The 27800-nt window shown below is 39.7% G+C and overlaps 1 protein-coding gene across 1 annotated transcript; it reads left to right on the forward strand.

Moving 5' to 3' along the window:
- Nucleotides 1-27800, forward strand: RAB38 (RAB38, member RAS oncogene family). The gene is made up of 4 exons (XM_009470381.2): nt 1-38; nt 7998-8263; nt 16154-16434; nt 27648-27800. Exons 2-4 carry the CDS (start codon nt 8059-8061, stop codon nt 27798-27800), a joined length of 639 nt encoding a protein of 212 aa, XP_009468656.1. The 5' UTR covers nt 1-38; nt 7998-8058.

A 27800-nucleotide genomic window follows, 5' to 3' on the forward strand; every position in this document is an offset into this window, starting at 1 on the left:
AAGAAGAACAAGAAGAAGAATTCAGGGAACTACAGGCTGGTAAGCATCACCTCAGTCCTGGGAAAGATGATGGACTAAATCCTCCTGGAAGCCATTTCCAAACATAGAAAGGACAAGGAGGTGATTTGGAGCAGTCAGCATAGATTTATGAAGGGGAAATCATACCCGACCAAATGGATAGCCACCTATGATGAAATGACTGGGTGTGGACAGGCTTTTGACGCTGTCTGCCATGACATCTTCATAGACAAACAGATGAAGTATGGGGAGGTTAGGTGAATGGACAGTGAGGTGGATTGAAAACTGGCTGAATGACCAGGCTTAAAGGGTTGTGATCAGCTGCACAAAGACTAGCTGGAGGCCACTAACTAGTGCTGTATCCCAGGGATCAATACTGGGGCCAATACTGTCCAACATTTTCATTAATGACCTAGACAAGGGGACAGGTTGCACCCTCAGCAAATTTGCAGATGATACGAGGTGACTGAAATACCAGATGGGTGTGCTGCCATTAAGAGGGACTTCGACAGGCTGGGGAACTGGGCAGAGATGAATGTCATGATGTTCAACAAGGGGTAATGCCAAATCCTGTAGCAAGAGAGGAATAATCCCAAGCATCAGTGCGTGCTGGGGGCCAGCCAGCTGGAAAGAGCATTGCAGAGAAGGATCTGGGGGTCAAGTTGAACCTGAGCCTTGCAGCAAAGGTGGCCAACGTTCTCCTGGGCTGCACTAGGCAGACTGTCGCCAGCAGGTTGAGGGAGGTGATTTTTCACCTGTAATTAGCACTGGTCAGATACACCTGGAGTGCTGTGTCCAATGCTGGGCTCCCCAGTATGAGAGACAAGGAGGCCTGAGTCCAGCAAAGGACCACAAAGATGACTAAGGGCTTGGGGCATCAAGGACAGGCTGTGAGAGCTGGGACAGTTTCAGCCTTGAGAAGAGAAGGCTCATGGGGATCTTATCAATGTGTATAAATACCTGATGGGGTGAGTAAAGAACACAGCCAAAGATGGAAATTCTATTTAAACATAAGAAAAAAGCTTTTTACTCTGTGTGTGGTCAAACACTGGAACAAGTTGCCAAGAGAGACTGTGAAGTCTCCATTCCTGAAGATATACAAAACCCAACTGTGCATGGCTGTGAGCAACCTGCTCTCACTGACTCTGCTTTGAGCAGAGGGGTTGGACTCGGTGATCTCCAGAAGGACCTTTCCACCTCAGTGATTCTGTCATATTATAAATTATAGTGAATACAACTTACAAACTATACTCCTGATGAACGTTTATCAAGTAAAGGGAGTATCTTTTGTTATTTTGTTTCATAGTTTAAATTTGAAGTTTGGGGACCCAGTCCTTAATGGAAATTGTTTAAGCTAATGCACATTAACTTAGGATCCTATTCTTTAGGATCTATTCTTATAAATATCGCTGCACATGAAGTTGGTGCTGCTGGGTGAACACCATTAGAGACTGATAGTCTCCAAGAATCAGACTTAAATCTATTTGAATCAGACAGCAATTTTGCTGATGTGATTCAGCCATGTTCTTAAAGTTTTTCTCTGTGGAGGACAGGGTAGATAAGTCTCTAAGCTCCTGCTGTGAAGATTGCATATGGACCCTCATAGGAGGGCATAATACAGATTATTGACTATCAGAAACTTTCTAGCTTAATTTAGACATACCTATCTGTAGCACTGTAACTGTTCAATCCTCATCACACCAGTAATTCACACTACCTGAGGAGGGTTAAAACTGCTGCACTGTCAGTTTGGTCCAGGCTTTTGTTGGTAGCTCCATAGTAGCAACCCTGCAATGAGTGTGATGGCTCAGTCTACAACCTCAGCAAGTGCTCTTACACTTCGTTTATTCAATCTGAGATACAACAATGTTCGTTTGGAACTGGCACATTTCAGACTAATTCTGTGCTGTATGATGCTTTCATTGCAGTCTGGATTCAGGGACAAGCCATTTTACTTTTCCCAGAGTATTACTGACCCCCTGTTATTAGATTTTACCCGTGGCAGACATTCAGGTCCTTCCCCTTATTGCTTTTCAAGTTGCACTGTGTTCACGTATTCCCAGGTGACTGTTCAAATACACTTGGTGTAAAATGCACTGCAACCCATCTAAGATTTCACTGCAGGCTCCAAAGGACAGACCTTAACTTGGATTTTATTAGGCTATGTGGATCTATATGGAAAAAAAAAAATTCAGCCGTGAGAAAAGGCAATTGCATCAAATTATTATTATTTTTTGAGTCTGATGGAATAGAAACATGTGTTTGCACAGGTAACTAAAACCATCTGAGATGCCCTGAGGCATCTGTACAGGGCTGGTGGATATGGAAGGTATATTGAAATGTGCAACAAATAGCCATGCTGGTCCCTTTATCAGACTAATTGTAATTGTGAGAGCGCCACAAACTCTCACTCTTTAAATATAATGATTCATGCACCTATAGGCTGTTAAAGTCTGGAGTCTCTTTCCCTGTTTTCTCACTGTTTCTCTGCTCTGAATCCTATCTTGCCTTGAGGACTGATCTTGTGGGATCTCTAACCCTAGAAACAGATCCATTGCTCTAGAGGGCAAAATCGTAAGCTCAACCAGTAACTCATAGCTAAGACTTTTTAAACAGGGATGTAATTGTGCTGGAGGGGAAAGTTTTAGCTCGTTTTGAGAGGTGTAGTTCCCGAGATAAAACAGACTATTCCTGCCATCCAAAGCTTGTTTTGTAGGACAACTGGAGCATAATTCCCAAGGGGTAACACTTGGGCATGCCCATTAAGTATATTTGATGAGTTAATAGTAATTTTTAACTGAATGTCTTAATCACAAGAGCCATTGGAATGAAAGAAGGGAAAATCCAAACTAATTAAGTCTTTCTAGTCTAAAAATAAAATTGAGTGGAATGCACCATTTTGTTAAAACAATCTATTTCTCTGTAAGAGATTATTCTCACCATGATTGACCATTCCCATAATGAAGGCAGTGAATATGCTATGACTGAAATGAGGAAGACAATATATTAATAAAAGATGAACGGCCTCCTTCCTGTGCAGCTAATAACTTAGTATTTAGTCCATACCCCAGGATTAATTGGGATGTGGAAGTCTGGCAAAATACTGTGTAGAATTTCAATGTTTTGTATTTTTTTTAAAGCAGAACATAAAATAATCTTCTATGGTATTAATGTATGTGTGTATATATAGATATATACATATATATACATACACATGCACACACGTGTATTTACCATTTCTCTGGATTATGGTCTCATTTATATTATATGACATTCAGTAAGATGAATGTGATAGCATAGGCCAATCCCTTCAAGACATTCAGAGCTACCAGGTATAGCTGTGATGTAAAACCCCTAGATATTTAGATGGCAGTCCTTTAAGTACCTACATTTCTAATAATTTGAATGTTTCCTTGGAGAAAAACTATTACCTCATAGTTTCAATATCTCAGACAACACTGCATTTTTAAAAGGTAAAATGATTTTTTCAGTCAAGATTGACACCCTTTTCTGTGGTATATGCCATGCAAAGAGAAAGAGTGATAAAATCCAGGATGCATCTATGCTGTCCTTGATTCCTGTCAACGTAATTGCATCTTCAATTTTATCACTTCTTTCAGAGAAAAAGATCTCTATGCTATTTGCCACAGTAGTGTCATCCAATGCTCTGCTATCTCTATTTTAATACCTATACTAATATTAATAGAGTATATTAACACTCTGTTTTAATTGGCAGGAGTTGATACAAACTCTACACATGTCCGTTGCAAATAATAGCATTTAAGAAAGTTCCATCAAATTAAGGCATTATAGACTGTGTTGGCCTCAGCATAAAAGTGAAACTCATTTTACATTGATAAATTTCAGGAATTTCTCACTGTTTCTAGGTTTAGAGGTCCTGCAAGATCAGTCCTCAAGGCAAGATAGGATTCAGGGCAGAGAAACAGTGAGAACACGGAAGACAAGGAGGGTGTGTCACCCTCTATGTCAATGACCATCTGGAGTGCATGGAGCTCTGCCTGGGGATGGATGAGGAGCTGACCGAGAGTTTATGGGTCAGGATTAAAGGGAGGGCAGGGGCAGGTGACATTATAGTGGGGGTCTGCTACAGGCCACCCGACCAGGAAGACTGTGCGGATGAGGCCCTCTATATCACGTTCATGAGCCCTGGTCCTAATGGGGGATTACAAACTCTTAGTCTGATAAAGGGACCAGCATGGCTATTTGTTGCACATTTCAATATACCTTCGATATCCACGACTTGATGTCCAAGTGGAGATCAGTGACGAGTGGCATTCCTCAGGGGTTGGTATTGGGACCGGCGCTGTTTGACATCTTTGTCGGCGACATTGACAGTGGGATTGAGTGCACCCTCAGCAAGTTTGCCAACGACACCAAGCTGTGTGGTGCGGTCAACACTCTGGAGGGTAGGGATGCCATCCAGAGGGACCTTGACAGGCTTGAGAGGTGGGCCCGTGCAAGCCTCATGAAATTCAACAAGGCCAAGTGCAAGGTCCTGCACAAGGGTCGGGGCAATCCCAAGCACAAATACAGGCTGAGCAGAGAATGGATTCAGGCAGCTCTGATGAGAAGGACTTGGGGGTGTTGGTTGATCAGAACCTCAACGTGATCCAGCAACGTGCACTTGCAGCCTAGAAAGCCAACCATATCCTGGGCTGCATCAAAAGAAACATGACCAGCAGGTTGAAGGAAGTGATTCTCCCCCTGTATTCTGCTCTTGTAAGGCCCTACCTGGAGTACAGAGTCCAGTTTAGCCTGGAGAAGAGCAGGCTCTGGAGAGACCTTATAGCAGCCTTCCAGTACCGGGAGGGGACCTACAAGAAAGCTGGAGGGGGACTTTTTACTAGTCCATAATGATAGGATGAGGGGTAATGGCTTTAAACTGAAAGAGGGTAGATTTAGACTAGATATAAGGAAGAATTTCTTTACAATGAGGGTGGTGAGGCACTGAAACAGGTTTCCTAGAGAAGCTGTGGATGACCCCTCCCTGGAAGTGTTCAAGGCCAGGTTGAATGGGGCTTTGAGCAACATGGTCTAGTGGAAGGTGTCTCTGCCCATGGCAGTGGGATTGGAACCAGATGATCTTTAAGATCCTTTCCAACCCAAACTATTCTATGATTTTATGATTCTATGAAATATCAAATTGGCAGCATGTTTACATGTTCTTATTGCCTGGCCATTGTCAAAGGATCTGAAGCAGCAGAATAAGGGCTCAGAGACACCATCTGGTTCTCCCAGCTAAACAAGTTACTCCCTGTCAGCTGAGCCTTGCTAACTACCTACCTGTGGGTGGCAAATGCAAGCTAATATGGTTTATATTAGCTGCCCTTAACTGTGGTCTCAGCTAAGACAGATTACATTGCAGCAGCTCCAGGCTAAGTGCGCTTCCCTGGACACCTCCACCTGTAGCAAATCATTGAGTCAGAGTAACCTGGTTGTGTGCCTGAAGGGATCAGCTGGCATCGTCAAACGAGTCTTGCAGTGATTGCTTAAGACATGACCAGCCCAAATTATCTGCCTTCCCCCATGACAGTGCTTACTGTTCCTGCAGCAGAGCTGCAAATGAGCAGTACATCCACACCTCCCTGCCCCGGTGCCACCAGATGACAATGAAGCCAAACCAGCACAGACATAGTTCAGGATGTGGGAACAGTCCTCCAAAAAGATGGAGCAAAGTAGGGCTGAGGGCCTTATCCCGCCTCAGGAGCATTCAGCAGACGGTGCCTATAAAAGCCAATTCACCACAGAGTTAGGAGATCTGGGTACAGCTTTCATTCAGCAAGACGCTTCAGTCCATCCTTCACTTTAGCTCAGCAAATCATCCCTCTAAATGCAACAAAGCCTCCTACATGCTCACCCCACATCTGAACACCTTGTTGAACACCTCACTTGTAGCCCTGCTGCCATCCTGGGGTGACCTTGATTAAGCCTATGAGGAGCTCATTGTACCAGGGTGTTGCTGGGGCCAAGAATTTAGCCAGGTTCAAAGAAGACTTGGCAACGTAAACAAATAACGTGGTTATCCAGAGCTATTATAGCTAATGCTAACAAAAACTTTGGAAGAGAGGTAAAGCCTCATGCTTCTGCGTGTAGGTCTATAACTACACTTACTAATAGCCTAAGACCTCCAGTTACCTAATATCTGCTCAGAGGGATTTCCATGCACTGTTCTCTGAGCATTGGCCATCATCAAAGGATAAAAGATCAGATGTAATTTCAACCTCATTCAAAACACCAATTTCATCATTTCCTAAATTGTTGAACCCTCTCAGCCTGTTCTTTTTTTAACATCTAAAATAGGAAATCTTCAACTTTAGAGGGGAATTGTGAGTGCTTAGAAGTGCTTGGGTATTGGATCCTCTCCGAAAACAGCAGTGCTGTGAACGTACGATTCATAGACCACACACTACCAGTAGCAACACTAATAAGCTTGAATCATGCAAAGATAATAACTGATTGGAGTGAACTGGTTTGCTTCTCAAATTGTAGTCTTTTATGATATCTGTAGCTAATGAGGTTAAGCCCTTTAAAATTTTCTCTCCAAAAAGAAGGATACAAATGACAGCTTGTTTTTAGAAAGAGAATTTATTTTATTGAAAAAAGGCCTCATTAAAAATAAAGAGTTTCAAGGAAAATAAGATATTTTTCTCCTCAAATTACCCATTTCCCCTTTGTGTGTGTATATATACAAACTTTAAAGTCTGAGTTTAAAGACTGATTATAAAAGATTGCCTAACATAAGTGTTCTGAATTCTTTGTCTACTAAAATCCAGCATTTTGGATAGATGACAAATTTCTAATGCCATTTCAGTGCACATTTCGATAAGAACTCCATCAAATAATATTTCAATAAGTGTAAAATGTGTTTTCTTTTTATCAAGATCATCAATAAATGTAAAAATCATTCATGGATGGGTTTCAAACAGTATTAAAATTCTGGGGGCTTGCTATCAGAGCTATTAAAAGAATCAAACACCTCTAGACAATGGATAGGAATCTCCAGCTAAGCTGCCAAGTTGAAACTTTCACTGTGTTCTTCGTTTAACATATAGGGTCATTCATGTCTGTGGAATGATTTACTCAAAGGTGTTCAATTGTTTGCAAGTTTGATATCACTTATTTTGGAAAACAGAGGACCATTGAGACACTGGCATTCATATGCTCTAATGCTGTTATGCTTTCATAACTTCTGATTATCGGAGTCATGGGATAAATCTGGATTTTTTACATTTTAGATCCCAGTTGTAAGAAAAAAAACAAAGCATGAGCTGTGTGCTGCATTCAGCAGATGTGAGCATATTTACAGGTACAGACAGACAATTACAATTATGTTAATGAAACTTAAAAATATGTATCTGTTATAATTAAATTTGCACAGCCCTCCTAACATGGACACACGTAAAGATGCTTTATGTTGTTATAACTGCCACTTCTAGTGATATAACTGCATTCACACTGACTTTCTTTGATTAAAACCAGATCACATCCAAAGTTAAAGTCACACTGGCTTAATTTTTGCACTTTAATGGAGGCGTGAAACCTCTGCAAGGAGATTTCTGCGTTTTTGCAGTGACTGGCATTTTAAAGATGTCTGGGAACAAGCATAGGGTGATAAATTATCACCAAGAAGACAGTGATTAAAAAAAGTGTGTAAAACTAGTGCACAACAGAAACACTGTCCTTCCAGCGAGGAGTGAAACAGGGAACAGAACTGTTGCATGAATTTTCCTGCAAAGTCTTTAGTAGTCAGACTAATCCCAGACACACCTCGTGCTGACCTTTACACACATACGCACAAAACTTTCTGGGAGACTTTCTTCCCCCAGTCCCTTGCTTACTTCATCTCTCATCAGGGCTGCCTGCTGGACCTGGTGATCCTGCTTCCGTACAAAGGGAAAGAGCCTCCACCTACCTTCTCTCCTTCCCTCCCTGGTTCCTCACTCCCTCTCTCCCCCTTGGGCTGGCAGGATTCCTCGGGCAGAGCATGCAATCAGTTCACAGGGAGCAGCCACGGGAAAGATGCAGAAGCACAATCAGAAGGAGCACCTCTACAAGCTGCTGGTAATCGGGGACCTGGGAGTGGGCAAAACCAGCATCATCAAACGTTATGTCCACCAGAACTTCTCCCCCCACTACCGAGCCACCATTGGGGTGGACTTTGCCTTGAAGGTGCTGAGCTGGGATGCTGAAACTGTGGTACGGCTGCAGCTCTGGGATATTGCGGGTGAGTACAGAGGAGAACCCTTTGCCCCATAACCCGTCCAGAGACAATACAAAATATAGACCCAAATTCATTTGTACTGTTCTTTAAGTTGGAAACTACCAGTGCCTATGCGGTGAGGGAGAGGAGACTGAGGAGAGAAAACTTCAAGTGCAAATTGACATTTTGGAGTTTCCCTAAAGCCAGCAGACCCCCAAACAAGGGGTGTCAGAATGAAACTTGCCCTACCTGATTTTTCTCCCAAGCCCTTAGAGGCATGCGGGGACACAGGCACCTCTCCCAAATGCCCCAATTCTTCCCCTGCAGCTGCTGCTGTTCAGCTTCCCTCATCAGACTAACAGATCTCTCTGATGGGAGGGAGAGTAACAAGAATTTCCTGTTACATCTATTTAATTTGGTGGAAGAGATGAGAGATTCAATCAGATGGTTAAAATTATTTTTATAGTTTAAAAAAATAAGGAAAAAGTATCACTGAGTTACTGTATCGAAATACCTTCCTTCTTCCTTTCCTTCCTCTCTCTCCTACCTTCCTTCCTTTGGCCCAATGAAATGTAAACAATTTCTGACAAGCTTTGAAAAAAGAACTGTTTCTGTTTGACAATAATCCTGGTTGTTAAAAATGTATTTACTCATGTTTACTTGTCCTTATTCCAACACCAAGCAAAAAAAGATAATTTACTCCATGCAGGGAGAAAAAGAATAAAGAAGTCCAGCTATCCTTGCATGCTTACATAATTAAAAATCAGAGAATTTGACATTGTTGCTGTCAGTGCTTCAGATTTTTTATATTTGGTTTCCAGTTAAAACCACAACTTTTTATTTTTGCCACTCCCATTACTAGGAATTAATCGTTTTTATTCAGTCCACAAAACAAAAGTGTATCTTGATGGCATATTTCGCATGCTGTAACCATTGTTCATTTAGAGTATGTAGGAATCCATGTACAGCTATAACACAATAGCTTACAGCAAAAATGAGGGCATTTAAAAAATTCAATTAAATTAAGAGGTTACATTTGTTAAGTAGGGAATAGAGGTGAAAATTATATCAGCTGTTAGGTAACTGTGCCAGCCTGTGGCCTGAGCTGTGAGTTCAGTGATCTAGTCTGGAACGGCACCGAGTAAAACTAGTGAAATGAGAAAATTCTTGACATTCTTATCGGCGGAGGGAGTGCCTTTCTTCTACACTTAGCTGCCTGATGTCTGAGCTCTGAATTTGGCACCAAGGTGCTAAAACTTATGCAACGACACTGCTTTATGCAAAACATGCATAACCTCAGCTTTTTGACACACCAATATAGTCTTGTAGTTTTATGATATTAAATACACATATGCTCAGTTTTCATTATCAAAAGTTGGAATAATGGGGAAAGCATTGCTTTTATTGCTCACCAGTGACCGATTATAACCATAAATATGTACACATCCAGCAAAACTTCACTGCATGAGAAAAAGCATTTAGTAGTAAATTCTGAATGCATCAGGGACTGAAAGAATGTATTTGCATGCCTTGTTTCAGAGATTTATTACACTACTAATCATGTGCTGGCGGATCATATGATGTAGCTTTCAGTCAGGCTGCAGAAGCAATTACACCAAGTTGTAGTACTGAATGACTAGCATGCTTTCTGAGTTATCACACATCACAGAGAGAATTACAGCATAGTACTAAATTTCATATGAATTGCTCAATTCAAAGCATCTCTGTGAGGGTCAAGACAGTGGCCGGTAATAAAAAGAGTTGCTGTCTTGTTTTAATGACTTCTATGTAAGGAGCTTTAGCCGTCGATGGCTACACATAGATAATAAGTTCTGTAAGCAACACACTGAATTCAGATCAGCTTGGTGCTGGCACAGAAGTTATCACAAATAAGGCATCTGGCTGGTGAGAAAAAAAGGTGTTTAAAAATGAAAGCGAAGTAAAACTGATTGGAAATATGGAGGGAATGGGAGTGTTTTATTCTGGCTGTGGCTGGTCATATATCATCACTTGCAAAACAGAAATATGTGAGGATAAGAGGGAGGAAAATAGAATCTTTGGTTTCAGAACATCCTCTCTCTTTTGGCAGAATCTCTGTTATTAGGTCATGTTTCTCTTTGGGGTTAAAGCAATAAATTTTCAGTCTCTAACCAAGATGAAGGATGTTGCCTTAGCATTTAGGACATCTTGAATTGAAGCAAATGCTGAGAATGCATCAATATATGAATATATATATATGTGTGTGTGTGTATGTGTATGTATATATATATATGGTATCGTTTTAGCTCTTACATCCTCTCCCCCCCCTCCATTATACAGCCAGTGAACTTACTACTAAGTGCAATGTGCACTCTTCCTTGCACTTCACTGGATCAGTGGGTAGTAAACTGTTTAACAATCTAGAAATAATTTTCTCAAAAATATTTTGAGTAAAACTAGTGTCAAGCTTATTTACATTATTAGTAGGATTTCCATACATGGTGACTTCATGGGAGGAGTGACATACTCCAGCCATGGTAGGATCAAGTAGTTTACCCTTGTTTACGCTTATAAACATAAGAAGAATAAACAAATTTGGCTCATCTGCTGTCATCTAATTTCATAGTTAGATGTAGTTTATATTTCTGTAACATATTTTTCTCTATGCTTTAATTTGGTAAAGAAAACTATAATGAGATCTAATAGCTAAATGCTGAAACTGCATTTATTTAGATGAGAGATAAGTGCTGAACAATAACTATAACTAAGCATTAGAAAAAGTACTTCAGGGATAAGGTAGGTTCTGCATCACATATTATTACATTAGGACTTTTTTTTTTTAACAGATAATATATTCCTGAAGCTATGGGTGTTAAACAGGAATAATTGGACAAAACTTCATGTTTTATGATGTTATGATATCTGTAACAACACACCGGCATTAAAATCTATGAATTTATGCCTGATCCAGTGAAGTGCCCAAAGTTTCAAGTGACTGAATTTTCACTATTTTGCATGGGAGGAGATATACACGGTAAAATTCCCCTTGTCTTTAATTTCCTCCCAAGAGTTCCATTTTATTTCACTGAATGTCCCAAATTCTCATTTTTGGTGTTCCGGTCCCTCTTAAAGTGTGCCATCACCTTTACTGCTGTGTGAAACATCTTTAAACCTTGCTCCTCAGTCAATTTTTTTTTGTTTCCTTATCTTTTCTGCAGCCTCCGTGTGAGCGTCCTTTAAATTCATTAACAGATTGTTAGAAGGAAAGCTTTAAAAGAAACTCTTAATCTTATTTGGAACAAGGCTGCTGTGGTGGGGGTGGCCCTGCAGATGCATGCTGGGTCTGCTTTTGAAGAAACCAGCTATTGCAGACAGCAGATCTGGATGTATTTGCTCTTCACTTCTCTGCAAGGTTGCTCTCAGTGCTACTGTCCGTGTTTTGTGTCCACACAGCCCTGAGATTTCTCTGAAGACCAGTTTTAGCTGCAAATTTACTGCAGGGAGCAGCCCTGTGAGGGCAGCACAGGGCAGAGAGCACTTCAGAGCCTTCCCCCTCCCCTGCTACATTTTCACAGCCATGTCACCATCACCATTATCCCTCCAGCTGCATATGTGTGGGCTGGATTATTCATTGCTACCGAAAATACGTTGGTTTGCTTTTACAAGGCTGATTCTCATCTCATAAACAGCTAGTCCAATGCATTGGAGACATCCACACACCACCAGTGGTGAAAAAACAGTTTCGTTTCCTTTCCCTGCAACTTTCACCTTTGGAAACAGCAGTCTTTGCACAGATATAGGCAAAAGTCTCTGTAGTTGTAAAGTTTTTAAGACTATTATGCTCCAGAAGGAGTAAACGGACTGTTCACTAATGCCAGGCACAGCACATCCTCAGCAATTTAGGATTTTAGTGGCTGCTAAGCATTGCAGTACATATGGATAAATAAGATAGTCATGGTGATTTCTAAGCTAAGTTACCTTGAAATTACTGTTCTGCAAACATAAATAAGTTCCTTGCTGTCATGGTTTTATTTCAGTATAGTTTTGTGGTTGGATCCATGGGCCTGATCCTGCTGACAGCCTGCTTTTCCACATTCTGGGGTGGTGAGCACCATCTCAAGGCTGGCTTAAGTTTCAGTCTATAAAGACAATGACTTGAATTCAAGGGTGAAAATTCTGAAAGCTATTTTGAAGTGAAAGGTAAAAAAAATGTTTAAATATTCTCCACAATTTCCAGCTTCTCAGTGTTGGCTAAAGGCCCTCTGTAAAGCACGGTGGTTCCCAGAAGCTTTTGCTTCTTAGGATGAGCAATGGTGGCAAGAAGTAAAACCCATTGTAAAACTGGGCATTAGGCAGTTCTAATTTTTATCTCACACTACATTTCAGATACTGTGGGTCAGATGGTGGAAATGATCTGAGTTTTAGCACTTTATCATTAGTTTTTATAACTTTATCAGAGATTATAGTGGTTAATGGAAATTGTAGATTTTGTACAAGTCATGCTGGCAAATTTATGTGGGGTGCATTTTTATAAACTATGAAGATTCAGCTGTTGATCAAGTTAAGCCCATGAAATGATACCTTTCCCTGCTGCAGAGGTGCCACTGAGATTGGCATAAATGTGCAGGCAGGTGCCGTTCAGACAGGGAGTCCTTCCCTTTGATGGAAATCTTGTTGCTTTAGCACCTTGGTCTCACTGGGTCACTTCAAAGTGGGGTAGGATTCATCTAGTTTAGCAATTAGACATCTTGTACTGAACCATCTGAGTATAAGGTACTCACCCTGGGCTTGCAAGGGGGTTGAGGGTAAAGATTAAATATGAAGCTTATGTGACCACTCTTAAACGTCTATCCTTGCTAAGAAGATGCCCTCTAGATATCTCTTCTTAGTCTCTGACTACCAAGGGACCCTAATCTTAGATACACCCAGTTAATTTTTTTGGAACCAAAATTAGGGCTAATGAATCACAACGCAAAGCACCGTCTCAGTGGGCAAAGGCCATCAGACTCCTGGGGTTTGATGCCAGATGCCAGTGGCCTTGCAAGGGACGCAGTAAAGTACAACGGGCCAGATCAAACAAACATTTCACAAGTTTCTGACCCTTCCAATGAAAAGCAAACCCCATCTTCCCTAGTCCTTCTTGCAATAAAACAGATTCTAATGTTCAAGGCTGCCTGCAAGGTACCACTGAGTACCTAATGGTTGATCTCTTTTCTAGCCTAATTATTGCCTAAGCCATTGTGCTGCTGAAAACCTAAGGTCAGATTCTGACACCTTTAATACATCAAGCAGTGCCTATTTTGATGAGTAATTCTGCTAAATAAAAAAGTTTTAGGAACCTCATCTATTAAGATAGGTGTTTGTTCACATAAGGGAGAACCTTTGGAAAAAAGAGTCCTCCTGGATCCTTAGACACAATATTTAACTCTCCAAGCACAATGAAAACACTAGAGATCACTTTTTTCACAATGTAAACTAAATAAAAGTAAAGCCATTATGCAAATGACATAAAACTAAAAGTCTGTGGTTTACAAACCACCGCTTTTTCCATTCAAAGTTGCATAATGTCTTTATGCCAAGTATGTTCATGTATTAATTGCAACTGATGGGGAAAAAGACCGCTTCAAAAAGGATTTAGGCACTTTATTCAGCCAGCAGCTCCATTCTTTCTCTTTCTTTGAAGTGATTGATAATGGAAATTGGTGAGCTCTGTCCTCCTGCATAAAGCTGCTTTTACAAACACGGTGGCATTCCTGTGCAGTGATAAACCTAGGTATCTGCCAAAGCAGCTGGAAGCAGGAGGAGGAATCAGTGTCATACTGTATGTCATCCATACTATGTGGGCCACTACTAGCCAGAAGATTACATCACAGGAGTCTTTTATTCTTCTAATAACTTTGATTGTTTGTGAGGAATTATTTTATGCTGCAAGTTAATAATTTAGTTCATGTTCTATGACAATATGTCCCACCTATCTTAGAGATTTGTGTCCCAATAAATATGTGTAAGGCCCGAGTTTATCTGTCCTAACATCATCTACATCTCACCTACAGCGCAAGCATCTCAAGAACTTTGTATGAAAAACGTGTCACTGAAATACAATATGCATCAAAAACTAATTGTATATGTTGCTGCTTGCCTCACTGCTAAGTTTCTAATCAGACCTTGACTGTTGTTTGAAGGCACCTTCTTGCAAAAAAAAGGCACCTTCCTGAAAAAAAAATGCTCAACAAGGAGATTATTGAACAGCACATGACTTAGCCATTCATCTGATTAGCCCACTGGTAGGAATCATAAGACATTTTAATAAAGCATAGCCATAAGAAATTTTCAATACGACCTCATGTTTCCCAGAAATGATATATTTCTATCTTGCTTTGTCAATGGGACACAGTGTTTGTTTAAAGTAAAAAAAATCTAACATGAATTTGGAGCAGACAGACATCCACTTTTGGTTTCTGTACCATGTGAATTACTTTCTCCTTGCTGCAACAGCTAGTGCATAAAACCAAAGATAAACATCACAAACGGATGTTGTTGACCCCATAAGTGCGTTCAGTGCTATTTTCATTAAATGAAGCTGCATGGTCTAGAAGTCCAGTAATCAGCACTCTTCAGTTCTCAACTCAGCCTTACATTTTACAGCACAATTTCCATCAGATAAAACCTCTACAGGTAACCTTCCTAGGGTCAGAGCAGACTGCCAATCTTCTTGTCTTCCTAAACTACTCAAAATTACACACATTGGGAAAATAAGGCTGGAAACAGGTTTACATTGAATGTTGTCTATTTTCATAGCATGTTTTCTCAGCTCTGGAAGCATATGGTTAAATTTAAGAGTTGTCTTGCTTAAAGACTGCTGTTGTCCTGAGATGTTTCAGGAATTTATATTTCTTTTTTTTCAGATCACAGCTCAGCAGTAGACATCAATGGAAATTCTATTTTTTCACTTCAAGAAAAATTCTGTGTAATTTATTTCCATTCTCAGAAACATTTTTTCAAAGTTCTCATGAAAACAGCATATATATTAACAAACCCACAGCTGATCAACATACCACATCGTGACGTCAATTGTGTTAATTTTTACACTGTTAATTGTATAAAATGATAGATATTTACAAATGTCCATGTTTGAATATAATAATATATTGTTAGCTCACGAAAATACTGTAAATACCTTCCCAGAAAACACTGAATTCAGCAAATAAAACCATAAAGCTTCTGAACAGATCTGGTGTGAAACGTCTCCTCCCAGATCTTTTCACTGGAGCAAAACAGCTCTTCATATTGCTACTGCTGTGCTATTTCTTAGAACACTTTCCACATTTGTGAGGCTTTAAATTCACCTTTCTCACCTCTGTGTTTTAGTTTGCCAGTAAAAGTAAGTTCCTAATGACTCTAATGCCTGGTACGGCTCCAGAGCTTAATTATGTTACCGTTGATTATTATCACTTGCATAAGAATATGCAGGATCCTCTTCATGCATGAGCAGATCAGTTGTGTTAGATGTTTCCCACAAAATAGTATAGTATCAAGGAGCTTCCAGTCTGATAGCTAGATTTTTTGTGACTTCTGTTTAAAGTCCTATAATGTACACCAAGACCCTTGGTGCTGTCCACATACCTAGAAATCTGGCAGCTTAAAAAGACTGTATACTGAAGTTTGAGCTTGTCTTAAAGTTATTAAATTTCCTTGGATGTTTGCTTTAAAACTGCTTTCTCATGCTATACTCTCTTGCATTTTCATACAAATGAGTCTAGCATGGTACTTATCATTATTTAGACAAAGAGTAGCTTTCCAGAGAGTTGCAAAAGGAAGTCCTACCTTCAGTAATGTTCTCCTAGAAAACATGCTATGTGAAATATTGACCTAGATTGGAAGCAGTGATTTTTACAAGGTGGTGTTTTTTTTCTCCTCCTACTTTCTTCATCACAGGTCAGGAAAGATTTGGAAACATGACCAGGGTATATTACAGAGAGGCCATGGGGGCATTTATTGTCTTTGATGTTACAAGACCTGCAACATTTGAAGCAGTGACAAAATGGAAGGAAGATTTGGACTCTAAGTTGGTTCTTCCAAATGGCAAACCTGTGCCAACAGTCCTCTTAGCAAACAAATGCGACCAGGGAATAGATGTTCTTATGAACAACGGCATCAAGATGGATCAGTTCTGCAAAGAGAATGGGTTTGTGGGCTGGTTTGAAACATCAGCCAAGGTAATGTTTCCATTTCTTTTTAAATGTTTCTCCAAATACAGGGAAATTGGTTCCTAAAATAGTTCACTCAGTCGAAATGTGTACCTTGCAAAGCTCCTCTCTTGGTGGAATTAATTAAAGGTGAATTTGTAAATTAATACATTTCTATTTCTTTTAAGCCTTTTATTGCAAAGCAAATTATATGCATGTTCTGAAATGCAGCTGCTCTAATATGATAGGCCAGCAGTAAAGCATGTAACTGGTCAACAACTTACTGCGTAACAGCCTGGGGAGAAAGATGACCTTTGGCAAGGCACAAAAGCTACCTCTTATGAATGATATGAGGATATTTTTCATAATTCTTAACAGTGAATGCTATCTCTAAATATTTTATAACCACTTTGCCTGAGAAATGCTGATTTGACACAATAGCTTTATTGTGTTCGATTCCAGAAAAAAGTCAGTCTATTGTAGCGCTTGTACGATGCTTACTGTTATAAGCTCTCATTCTCAAAAGCCTTTTCAAAAAAATCACATACCTAGGGAGGAAGAAAAGATCAAAAGTGTCGAATGAGCTGCTCTGAGGTTCAATTCCTTGCCTTGATACAGATTTCCTAGGTGCCTATAAGAAAATGGATATAAAAATCAGGAAGGGCACTGGGACTTTCAGAGTATAAAAGCCCAAGGTACAGTGGTCCTGGATATCAATTTGAGATTTCTCAGATAATCTCAATGCATGCAAGATTTGGAGAGCTGACATGTGAAATACTGATTTGAACACAACAGCTCAATGGACATTGTGTTTATTGTATTCTCCGATTATGAAAGCTGGTGCCATCATTAACAGCACTGGGGAACGTTTGGATGTCTTAAATATAAACAGACTGGCTCTGTTTTGACCTAGATTGTTAGCAGACTGAAAGCCAAAATTCTACATTCAATTATTTAATTTCTTTTAAGCACTTTATGAAAGTTACTTAAGAACCTTTGGAGTATATACCTGTATTTTCTGGTCTTGACTCCTTCTTTAAACATTAATATTTAAAAGAAGTCTCACTTATAATCAGCAGAAGTAACAGCAGGTGGCTAGTAGCATGTCCTCGTCTGCCTCAAACATTGCACGATCTCTGGGCTGAGATGTCTCTGTGGTCAGCGCCTTTGCTTTCCTACCGAATGGCTCTCAAAACTAGTCACTCTTTTTTCAAAATGCGCATTTTTAGGCAGACGTTTTGGTCTAGATTAGTGTGTAAATTATCTTGCTCTGCAAACAGGGTACTTCTCATTCCTGCATTTGCAGGACCTGGTTTGAATTCAGATCTGTGGTTCTGTGCTGATTTGTGCTGGATGAGGCCACCAGAATCCAGTGTTCCTCTCTAGGTTGATCAAACTTTTACTATGGACAGTGTCTAGTTCTGGTTAAGAAACAGGCCAAGATCTCTTACATCAGCTTCTTCATGATAACTATAGCAGAAAGCTAATTATTCCAGGAAAAAAAGAAAACCTAGAGAGCAAAGTATTTGGAATAGCAGCTACAAGAAGAAGATGTGGAGAGTTGAGGGTATTATTACAGGACTAATTATTATTATTTGTATAAGAACTACATATTCTGCCCCTTTTCAATATTCCATTAGGTGTCTAACTGTCTTTCAGGCCACAAATAACATGAAATATCTGGTTGCGAGTATTTGGGATCCAGTTCGCCGGTGACGTGTAACACTGTATATGGTTGTTTTCTTCAGAGTTACTTTTTCTTCATTTCTGACATGTACGTGGGTCTACATTTCCTGGGGACAAGAACCAATTCACTGAAAACTAAGACCTGAGGTCAAAACCATCACAAAAATCATGTGGAGAGAAATGAATAACAGATTGTTTTAAAATGCCTGCATCTAAAAGACTTTCAAAAGAACGCGAGGGAACAGGATGGACCATAGTTTAAAACATACAGGGCCATAGTTTCATTATTCTAGGTTTGGACCAGCAAAGTCATGCAGCTGGTCACTGCTCTTTGGCCTATGAGAAAAGAATCTGTACCATGAATTCCATACATTAGTCCCCAGCAAACACCTGTCCACCTTTTAAAAAGAACAACCACATTTATTGTACCAAGGACCATTGCAGGTCATGGCAGAGAATGAATATACAATTTTAAAGGTGGCAGAGGGGTTTTGCCATGATGATGAAGCCAGTCTTGGGCAGAACTATGGAAGTGTAAAGGACAATTAAAATTTTAAAAAGTCACAACAGAGGAAAATTCAGTCCAAGTTTTTCTAAGCCACATAGAATTAAGGGTTATTTTATACAAAGGAAATATCTAGATTTTTCTTACTTTATTTTAACTCAGAAACCCAAGCAGTCCTCAGATTACCAGTGCAGTCATGCAGGAACAGAAAGAAATCCAGCTATGACAAGTCTTATCTTCAAAAGCCATCGTGAAGGGAGCAGTGAGAGTTGAGGACACATGGCTCTGTTATCAGACTGTTCTCTGCTGCTATAGACTAAAGGCTAGGATCTGTTATTCTGCAATCCCCACACCTGATTTCCACCCAGAGTTGGAGGCTCCTTACTTTAAAATGATGCAAATAAGAATAATTCCACTAAAGACGGTAGAATCACAACATTTAGGCTAAGTTAGATGAGAATAATTTCCCCACTTGGTCTAAGTTCTGAACTAAAACCTATGCATTTTTTCTAAACAAAAGTTATTATTACTGCTCTTTTTAAGTATTGGTTGTAACATATATCTGATATTCTTTCAGCCTAGGGCATATTAAATAATTGAAATCTGATCTGGGGAAAATAAAAACCTAGCTATGGTTACTATAGAGAATAGAAACTCTTTTCTGAAGCAGAATAACACTGACAGAGAAGTCATCATATTGCAGCTAGCAGTTTTAGTAGTTCAAATAAGGAATAACTCTTTTTTGTGGTATCCTGGAATAATTAGATCTCCAGAGGTTTTCTGGAGACGTGCTTGGAAATGTTATAGCCTTCAGAACAAACTGAATATGATTTATGTATTTTGGAAAAACAAAGGTGATTATAAAAATACATCTTTTAGTTCTGGTTGCCTTGCAGAAAGTATCATGCTATATATGTACCTACCATATTTCAAGCTGTCAATGGCTTGAAATTTTTGTCTGTAACACTCTCAGATTACACCAAAAAACATCACTGTATTATTCCCTGGCGCTGTTTTTCTTAAGTTAACAACTTAAATATAAAACATTTGGCCACCTAATGCATTCTCATGTATTAGTTTTGATTCTTGCATTAATCTAAAGGAAATGCTCAGCCTGTTCAAATCTTCTGCTCCCTACAAAGATTGAAGAACTTGTTCTGATAGTTTGCCGTGTAAGAAGGGCCTTGTGGGGCAACAGCACAATGCAGTATAGTCCTAAGTTACACATATCGCCATGTATCCAGTGGAGAGCCTGGTCTCTTTTACATATGGTTATTTGATTTGATTGCAGTCTAAAAGGCATATCCCCAGATAGTTACAAAATAACCCTTAATAGTAAATTCTTTAATAAATTTCATTACCACAACTATTGTGAAAGATGCATTTTTTTAAAGGAAGGAAATTTCTCCTTCCTGTCACACATTTAATTATCCAGTACGTGGCCAGAGTAGCTGAAAGCTCCACTCACATTTCCAAGCCTTTAAACTGTTTTCACCATCATTCCTAGTTCAAAGAGGTGAGTTTTTGACTTGGATTAGAAAAGCAGCAATTTCAAGCTTATTATCACTTTATAATGAAAACAGAATTTGTGCATCAAAACAGGCAAGTCAGGCAAAACTAAATGTGCTTGAAAATACCTACTGCAGAAATGACTTGAAATACCTTACCATAGCTGTGCTGTTATTATGCCTGAGTACCTCTTTTCCCTGCTGTAATTCTGCTGTCAGCAATACAGAATTAGGTGAAAAGACATTCACTTTTTGTCCAAATTGCTGAGCATTATGGCCTGGAGACTGAATGAGCACTGAGTCCCTGGGCTATTTGGACACATCCTATTTGGACCAGGGAAAAGTTACAGAATGTTTCCTCCTCTAGGAAAGGTGGATAACAACATGTCCCTTCTCCAGCTTTTGTCTGACAGGCAGCCCACAGTGTGTCATTGTGCCCAAACGCTACACTAGGACTCAGGAGTCCTCTTTGCCGCTGGTCTACTGAGTGACCTTCAGAAACTCACTCTCTCTTCTGATCCAGCTTCTTCTTCCATAAAGCAAGGACAGCAATTCTGCTCGTCTTACCAGTGAGCTCTGCGCACGAACAAAGTTCTATTATCCCTTGCTTAAATCACAAATTCTTCAATTCTTGTGACTGGACAATTATTATGAAAGCTGAAGAAAAATAGCTATACTGTAGACTTGCAGAGGAACAGGATATGTGTTTTCGATTTCCATAAAGACAAACGAGGTTTGGACATGTATTTGAGTTAGGCTGACACACTACTGCTAATCTGCTGATCTGGTAACTGAAACCAAAGCAATCCATTTGAGACTGCCAGACCCAGTTAGGGATGCATAGCTCCCTACATTGTCTTTCTAATTCACTCAAAAAAATGTCCCCTCCAATCTCACCACACAGAGCCTTAGAAAATATTTCAGCTTCTGCCATAAACCAAGAAATGAAGCTGACACCTAAGGCAGAAGCTTTCAGCTCAAATATACAGTCACTCTGTGCAGAATCCTCTGCAGAGTTTGTCTCCTGTAACTAGAAGAAGAGGAGTTGCTTCAGATCATCCTACTGGTATTAGAGCTGTCCTATAGCTCTCTGGATCACTTCTATGAAATACGTTATTTAATGCTGACCAAAAGCTGGAATTTCACAGAATCACAGAATTGAGGTGGAAGTGACCTCTGGAGGTCATTTAGTCCAACAATTTTGTTGCAGAATATCCAACCAGCTCTAAGAATTCAATTACAGAAATTATCTTGTTCTCAGGGTTGCAGTCACAGCAGTTCACATCCATGAATTTCATGTTCATGCATCCAGATGGCTTTTAACTTGTATGTTAAAAGCAGTATGGCACGACATCTTAATAAGACTCTGCTGCCAGCGGTTTCCAAGGGAGCGCTGCTAAAGGAGCCATTCCCTCAGATTCCTTGCTCCAGGGGAGTGCAGGTTAAAACATTTTGAAAGTCATATCCCTGCTCCTGGATTTTAGTGCATTATAGAAGTAAAATGTGCAAACTATGTGATTCTCACTAGGTTCCCATCTAATACCTGAATATTTCAGAATTTGTAAATGTTTACTTAAGGGAAGTTGATTTCCTTTAACTCCATTAGTAGAGTCTAAGGTCATGTCTCTAAGTGCTGCTGGCTTAGACCTCCCCAAGTGCCCATGTTAGGTAGCTATGCCTGCATACACGTTTTTCTTCAACCTGACTTTCAAGGTAAGACTCAGAAGCATCAGATTCAGTCAGAGAAAGAAACTACCCGAATGTAGAAAGGGAGCAGTTTTATACCAGAAAACAACCAGGCAGACAAATCTAAGATATCTGCATGGCAAAGAAAAAAAGTTTCATTTGGAAGTGAGACAGGCCCATAAAACTAGCAAAGGCCTTTTTTCTTCTGCAAAGAGCTAAGAGCCAGTCTTGTCTGAAGAGATTTATTTCATACATTAAAATGGAATGTTCTAAATGTTAATGTTCTGCATCTGCATTAGAGCTGACAGATAAGGGGGAAGGCAATCCAGAATGCAAAGAAGCTTGCTGAGCTTATGTACTGGTTCGAGACACATTCAATAAAGTATTTATTTTCCCTTCAGTTGATTGTTGCATTGCAAGACTATGACATTTTCTCCCATAGCAATAGGTTCAAAGGTTTTAAATCATGCAGCTCTACTTCCCTGCCTAGAGTTGCTGTCCTTTCCCTAAAACGGCCCTTTGAAAACATACATTTGAAGGAGACTGATCTACAAAGCAAACTGTAATTTCATTTGTGTCTTCCAGTGTTCCTTTTTGGCTTTCAGAGATTGCTCAGAGGTTTGTTGTTGTTTTTTTTTGCCTTGCTTCATTTGGTAATAGAATAAAGAGCAGCATGTGCTGATTTTCACTTTTGCATTCCTTCTTGACAGGGTCAAGAGAAAGACTGACTCAAGTAGTCAGACATCATCACAGGAGCTGGCTTCAGGTCCTTGCTCTGGCAGACATTGGCAGATTGGTGCAGGGTAAATCACTTAGGGCTGGATTTACAATTTAGTTCTTGCATCACTGACTGTGATAGTGTCTTTCAGGTGCTGGGGCTTACTGAGGCACAAAAGTCACAGAAATGGGTTAGGCATCTCGGGGACAGGGCAAGGGGAGATGCCCAGGAAAGGGTTTCATAAAAGCTAGCATGCTAAATCAGGATGTCAATGTGAGAAGCAGAGCAAAACCAGGAAGAGAGGATGGATCTGACTGAGAACAAAGGCACCATAATATGGGTAAGACCCTTCTTTTTTGGTCTTGCAGTACAAACTCCCCCACAAGCCTTGGGAAAGAAAAGTGGTGTCTTCCTGCCTTGTCATGAGAATACTTCAAACTATGCCATCTCCCACTTTCCAACTAGCCACCATGTGCTAGACCAGGTTTCATGCAGTTTCCTCTGTTTGGGGCTCTGCTTTTTCTCCATTTGATAAATGGACATAGCAGCACTTCTCTATCAAAAAAGATGCTGTGAAGATAAGCACATCAAAGATGCAGTGCTGAGTAATAGCAGCCTTAAAAGTAATATAGATAGACAGACCTTCCCCAGTGTTTGGAGAACTGTGAAGATAAAAGTGCCCTCAGAGCAGGCTGGAAAACAAGCTACAGTACTACAGGTGCATCCAGTACCATGTCAAGAGCTAGATAACCCCTGAACATCTTGATGTTCAGAACTGGCTCCACCAAGGAGGCAGAGTAGACCCCTCAGTATGACCTAAAGAATTTGCTCAGAATATAAAAGGAAGTTAGTAAAAACAAAAAAAGAAGAGGAGAGGAGAGAGAGGAGAGGAGAGAGAGGAGAGGAGAGGAGAGGAGAGGAGAGGAGAGGAGAGGAGAGGAGAGGAGAGGAGAGGAGAGGAGAGGAGAGGAGAGGAGAGGAGAGGAGAGGAGAGGAGAGGAGAAGAGAAGAGAAGAGAGGAGAGGAGAAGAGAAGAGAAGAGAAGAGAAGAGAAGAGAAGAGAAGAGAAGAGAAGAGAAGAGAAGAGAAGAGAAGAGAAGAGAAGAGAAGAGAAGAGAAGAGAAGAGAAGAGAAGAGAAGAGAAGAGAAGAGAAGAGAAGAGAAGAGAAGAGAAGAGAAGAGAAGAGAAGAGAAGAGAAGAGAAGAGAAGAGAAGAGAAGAGAAGAGAAGAGAAGAGAAGAGAAGAGAAGAAAGAGAAGAGAAGAGAAGAGAAGAGAAGAGAAGAGAAGAGAAGAGAAGAGAAGAGAAGAGAAGAGAAGAGAAGAGAAGAGAAGAGAAGAGAAGAGAAGAGAAGAGAAGAGAAGAGAAGAGAAGAGAAGAGAAGAGGGGGGAAGAGAAGAGGGGGGAAGGGACAGGGAAGGAAAGGACAAAGAAAAAAGTCTGAACTGCAGCAATCATCACAATTCCTGTGGTGTTTTGTGAAGAACAAGAGTCATAAGGGAGATGGCAGTTAAGGCATTTTAACACAGAGACCCACTGAAAGACATCATGTCACTCTGTTGTTGCACCTGTATTTTCTTTCTTTTTTGAACATAATTAATTTTATTTTTAGGCATAATTGGGGCTGTTTCCATGTTTCAGTACAACTAGTAGAGTGTCTGCGATTATTCCTCTCTGTCCAATCTTACTCTCTGATTGTTGGTTTCTTTGTATTTGGTGGGTGGATTTTCACCTGCTCCTTTTTCTCTGCCCTTCCCTAGATTGCCTTTCAACACCTCCTGCTCTCTAAAATTACCATGTCTCGGGGTGTCTGTGTTTGGATAGCAGATCACCTTCTACTGTCTGCAGCTGCCTCACTGCCTAGCAGAATATTGATTTTTTTTTTTTTTTTTTGCAAAACACACTGTAGGAGGAGAGGTGCAGAAATCAATATTTCATTAGACAGACCAGAATACAGCCATGTCTGATTCACAGACCTGGGACATAGAGTAGACACCGTAGGATTAGGGTTGTAACAAAAGGCAATAGTAGCATCACAAAGGAAGCGGTCAAGGCATAGAGCTGGGCCAGCAGGAGTTGCTTTGTTGGCATGAGCACAGGCTCCTTGCAGTGAGTGACTTAACATGTCGCTACTCATCTGTACCACGTACCAGTTGTCATCTGAACCATGGGAGAAGGCTGGAGCTAGACACAAGCTCAAAAACAGCTGTACTGTCTGCCAGGGTCACCCTTCCTCTCTTGCTCCCTTTCTACCTCAGCAGAAATTTTCATCCACACAGCTTAGACAGTTCATATAAATGTTCAAGATAAGAAAATGCCTCTCTGATCTAACACACATTACAGACAGGACTTTTTATTCCTTTCCTCTCATACAGAACAAAAGGCAGAATTTTAATGGCATGGGTGCAAATGCTTTGAATAGCGAATCCTCACAAACCAGCACGTTTTTCTTGAAGAAGCAAGAGCTCAGTCACAAACTTCAGCAAGCACATCTGAAGGGATGGTGCCCTGGCAGAGAGATATGTGGGCGTGGACTGAAAGTAGAAGCCTTTTCAAGTGGAATGGCCAGAGCCAGGGATGATATCTATCTGTATCTAATCCCACTTTACAGATATTCAGTAGATCTCGGCAGACACCTATGAGGAAAACAGCAAACTCAATCCAAAATGCAATTAATAACATAATAAGGAATATGGGTCAAATTTGGTAAATCATTTCATTAAGAAGGAGAAAGAGCAATGCAAAAGAAGAGAAGCTTTTAATTTTCATATTACCAAAACTAAATATTTTGACTTTTAATGTCAAAACAATATTTGCGTGTTCAAATTTGGCTTTCCTCCCCAGAAAAGCTATAGAGGTTTAAAAAGAGGTTTAATAATCCAATTTCACTTTGGTTTGAGTTCTGGCTGAAATAAAACAGCATTGTTTTTTCCTTCTGAATTTGTAGACTTGGGTCTGGCACATGGACTTCCATCCATCACCAGTGGGGATAAGGGATGTCCACCTATACCCATTTTACAATTTGTGGGCTTGCGTTCCTTCTCCCTTTACCACTCTTACAAAATCCTGATCTTAAACCTCTGACAAAGAGGGTTTTTGTTAATGCATCTGAACATTAATCAATTTGGGCACAATCTCAGTCACTAAGACATTATTGAAAAAAATGCATGCTGCCATTCCAAGAGAGAAGCAGCACATGGGTAAATGAAATGCTTATCAGTCCATTAATAAAGGAAAACACAATGCAAAAGATTTTTACATGTGTGTTTTTGTGAATTTAACAATCCTGTTTTGTCTTCAGCTTTCAAAGCAGTACTGAGAGATATTTTTCTTTGTCTGTTTTTTCTAATAAAATTTCACAGTGTTCTGAAAAAGACTTTTGGTGCATGCTTGAGGAATTTGCTTGTCTGGTCTGAAAGAGCCATGTGGTATGGTAACATTTTAACATCTCAGTACAGAGCTGATTCCCAACTCTGTATTGCTTTCTAGGGATTAGTATGTAAATGACTTGTTTAAAAATTTGGGTTTTTACAACCAACTGATATTCTTTACAGGTCAAATTTCAAATATTTAAGTTCACTTGTGTAGTTGAAGAAACCTGTGAAATCTTGGCACTAATTAACATCTTCAGTTAGATCCCCAGATTTCAGCTCTTTATTGTGGTGTAAAGGGATGGTCAATGGAGTTGGTGGAGCTTTGCTGTAGATTTCAAGGGGAATAGAAATCAGCCTCACAAAATCCATTACTTTAGCTTTTGATCTTCATATAATTGTGCTTTCTCTACTGAAATACACACATGTGCACTTTGGTTTCTTTCTTTTAGAGCTGAACTTCATACTTAAACATCTCATCTGACTTTTCTTGAACACACATGCAAAAAGAAGTGTTTCACATGTTACATTTTACAGGTTATTTTATTAATGGTGCTAAATTGATGCTGAGCATTTGCTGAAGGTAGATTTCATGGCATTGTGTGCATGGGTGTTTATGGTCTCAGTACAACAGGCTCCAGATTCAGCTTGGGAACCTGGGGCAGTCTTAGATTGCAAATAAAAACATAATCTTTATGGAGAAAAAGGAGTATGTGCATATACATAAATATATACATGTATATTTGTATGCATTTCTATATGTATGGATGTGGGGGTGTGATGCACTTTCCCAAAAGACTGAAGCTACAGTGAGGTTTCTATCTCTTGTCATATAAAATAAGTAATCAATGCCAATAGTTCGAGTAGAAAAGTATAATTTATGCCAGAAAGCTTGACTTTTCATTCCAAACATATTGGTGGCTGTCCAAAAAAAAAAAAAAAAAAAATCCTTACTCAGTATTACTGCTTATTTCATATGCTGTGCTGAGCTGTGTCTCCCTGATCAGGCTGTTTCAGCTTTGCTTGTGCTACAAACAAAGTAAGGGTTGCTGCAAGTTAAATGTGCCATTGAAATAAGGCACATGTAGAAAAGGACGCGCTTTGCCTTTCATTCTAAACCCTTAGAGTAAGGATTTCTGTCTTACAAATGAAACCAATGGTGATATAGCTTTTCTGAAGCAGTACATTGGAGATAACAGCCTCAACAAAAAAGAAGTGAGGACTCCGAATGATATAGAACTTTTTCTACTGTTTTGTGAATAACTTGAGATTGTATAATTTATTCACAGGTCTCATTGTGAGCATTGTATACAGAAATCATCCTAACACTGTGGAAAAGCCTTTAAAAAATAAATGCTATTGATGGCTGTAGTTGCTGATATGTAATTAATAATTTGAAAATCAGAGTAACCATTGTTCAAGCAGTAAAATACAGATTTTTGAGCGTTGTGTCAGGCATCTGTCTTTAACCTCCCTCTGGCATTTGTTTGTTTAGTTTATTGAAGCAATCAGATCACCAAGAATTTGGGGTAGTTTAAAGTGAGGTCTGTGTATAATTTAAAGGAGTTATGAATCATAATATACAAAAAGCCTAACTAACTTAAAAACTACAGTAAGCATTATTTAATACAGTCAAATTTTAAAAGCTGTTTATGAAGGAAAGTAAACTTTTGATGTTGCCTAGAGAAAAATTTAATTATACACAGGAAATATGCAGCATAGTGTAATTAATATTGACTAATCAACCTCTCGTTCTCTTTCACTTGCAGGAAAATATAAACATCAATGAAGCTTCCAGATGCTTGGTGAAACACATAATTGCTAGTGAGAGTGATCCAGTTCAGTCTGTTGAACCAGATATTATAAAACCACACTTGAATTCCTCCAAGATTGTCAGTTGTTCAGCTTGCTTTAAATCCTAA

This window comes from Nipponia nippon, unplaced genomic scaffold, assembly GCF_047370975.1.
Source record: "Nipponia nippon isolate SJK-2023a ecotype South Korea unplaced genomic scaffold, ASM4737097v1 scaffold_2, whole genome shotgun sequence".
Lineage (NCBI taxonomy): Eukaryota > Metazoa > Chordata > Aves > Pelecaniformes > Threskiornithidae > Nipponia > Nipponia nippon.

Bases quoted from the DNA above. Each gene is read 5' to 3' on its own strand.
- RAB38 (XM_009470381.2), top strand. From the start codon at position 8,059: ATGCAGAAGCACAATCAGAAGGAGCACCTCTACAAGCTGCTGGTAATC. The intron at 8,264-16,153 runs GTGAGTACAGAG...TCTTCATCACAG, and splicing joins GCAGCTCTGGGATATTGCGG to GTCAGGAAAGATTTGGAAAC. The intron at 16,435-27,647 runs GTAATGTTTCCA...TTTCACTTGCAG, and splicing joins GGTTTGAAACATCAGCCAAG to GAAAATATAAACATCAATGA.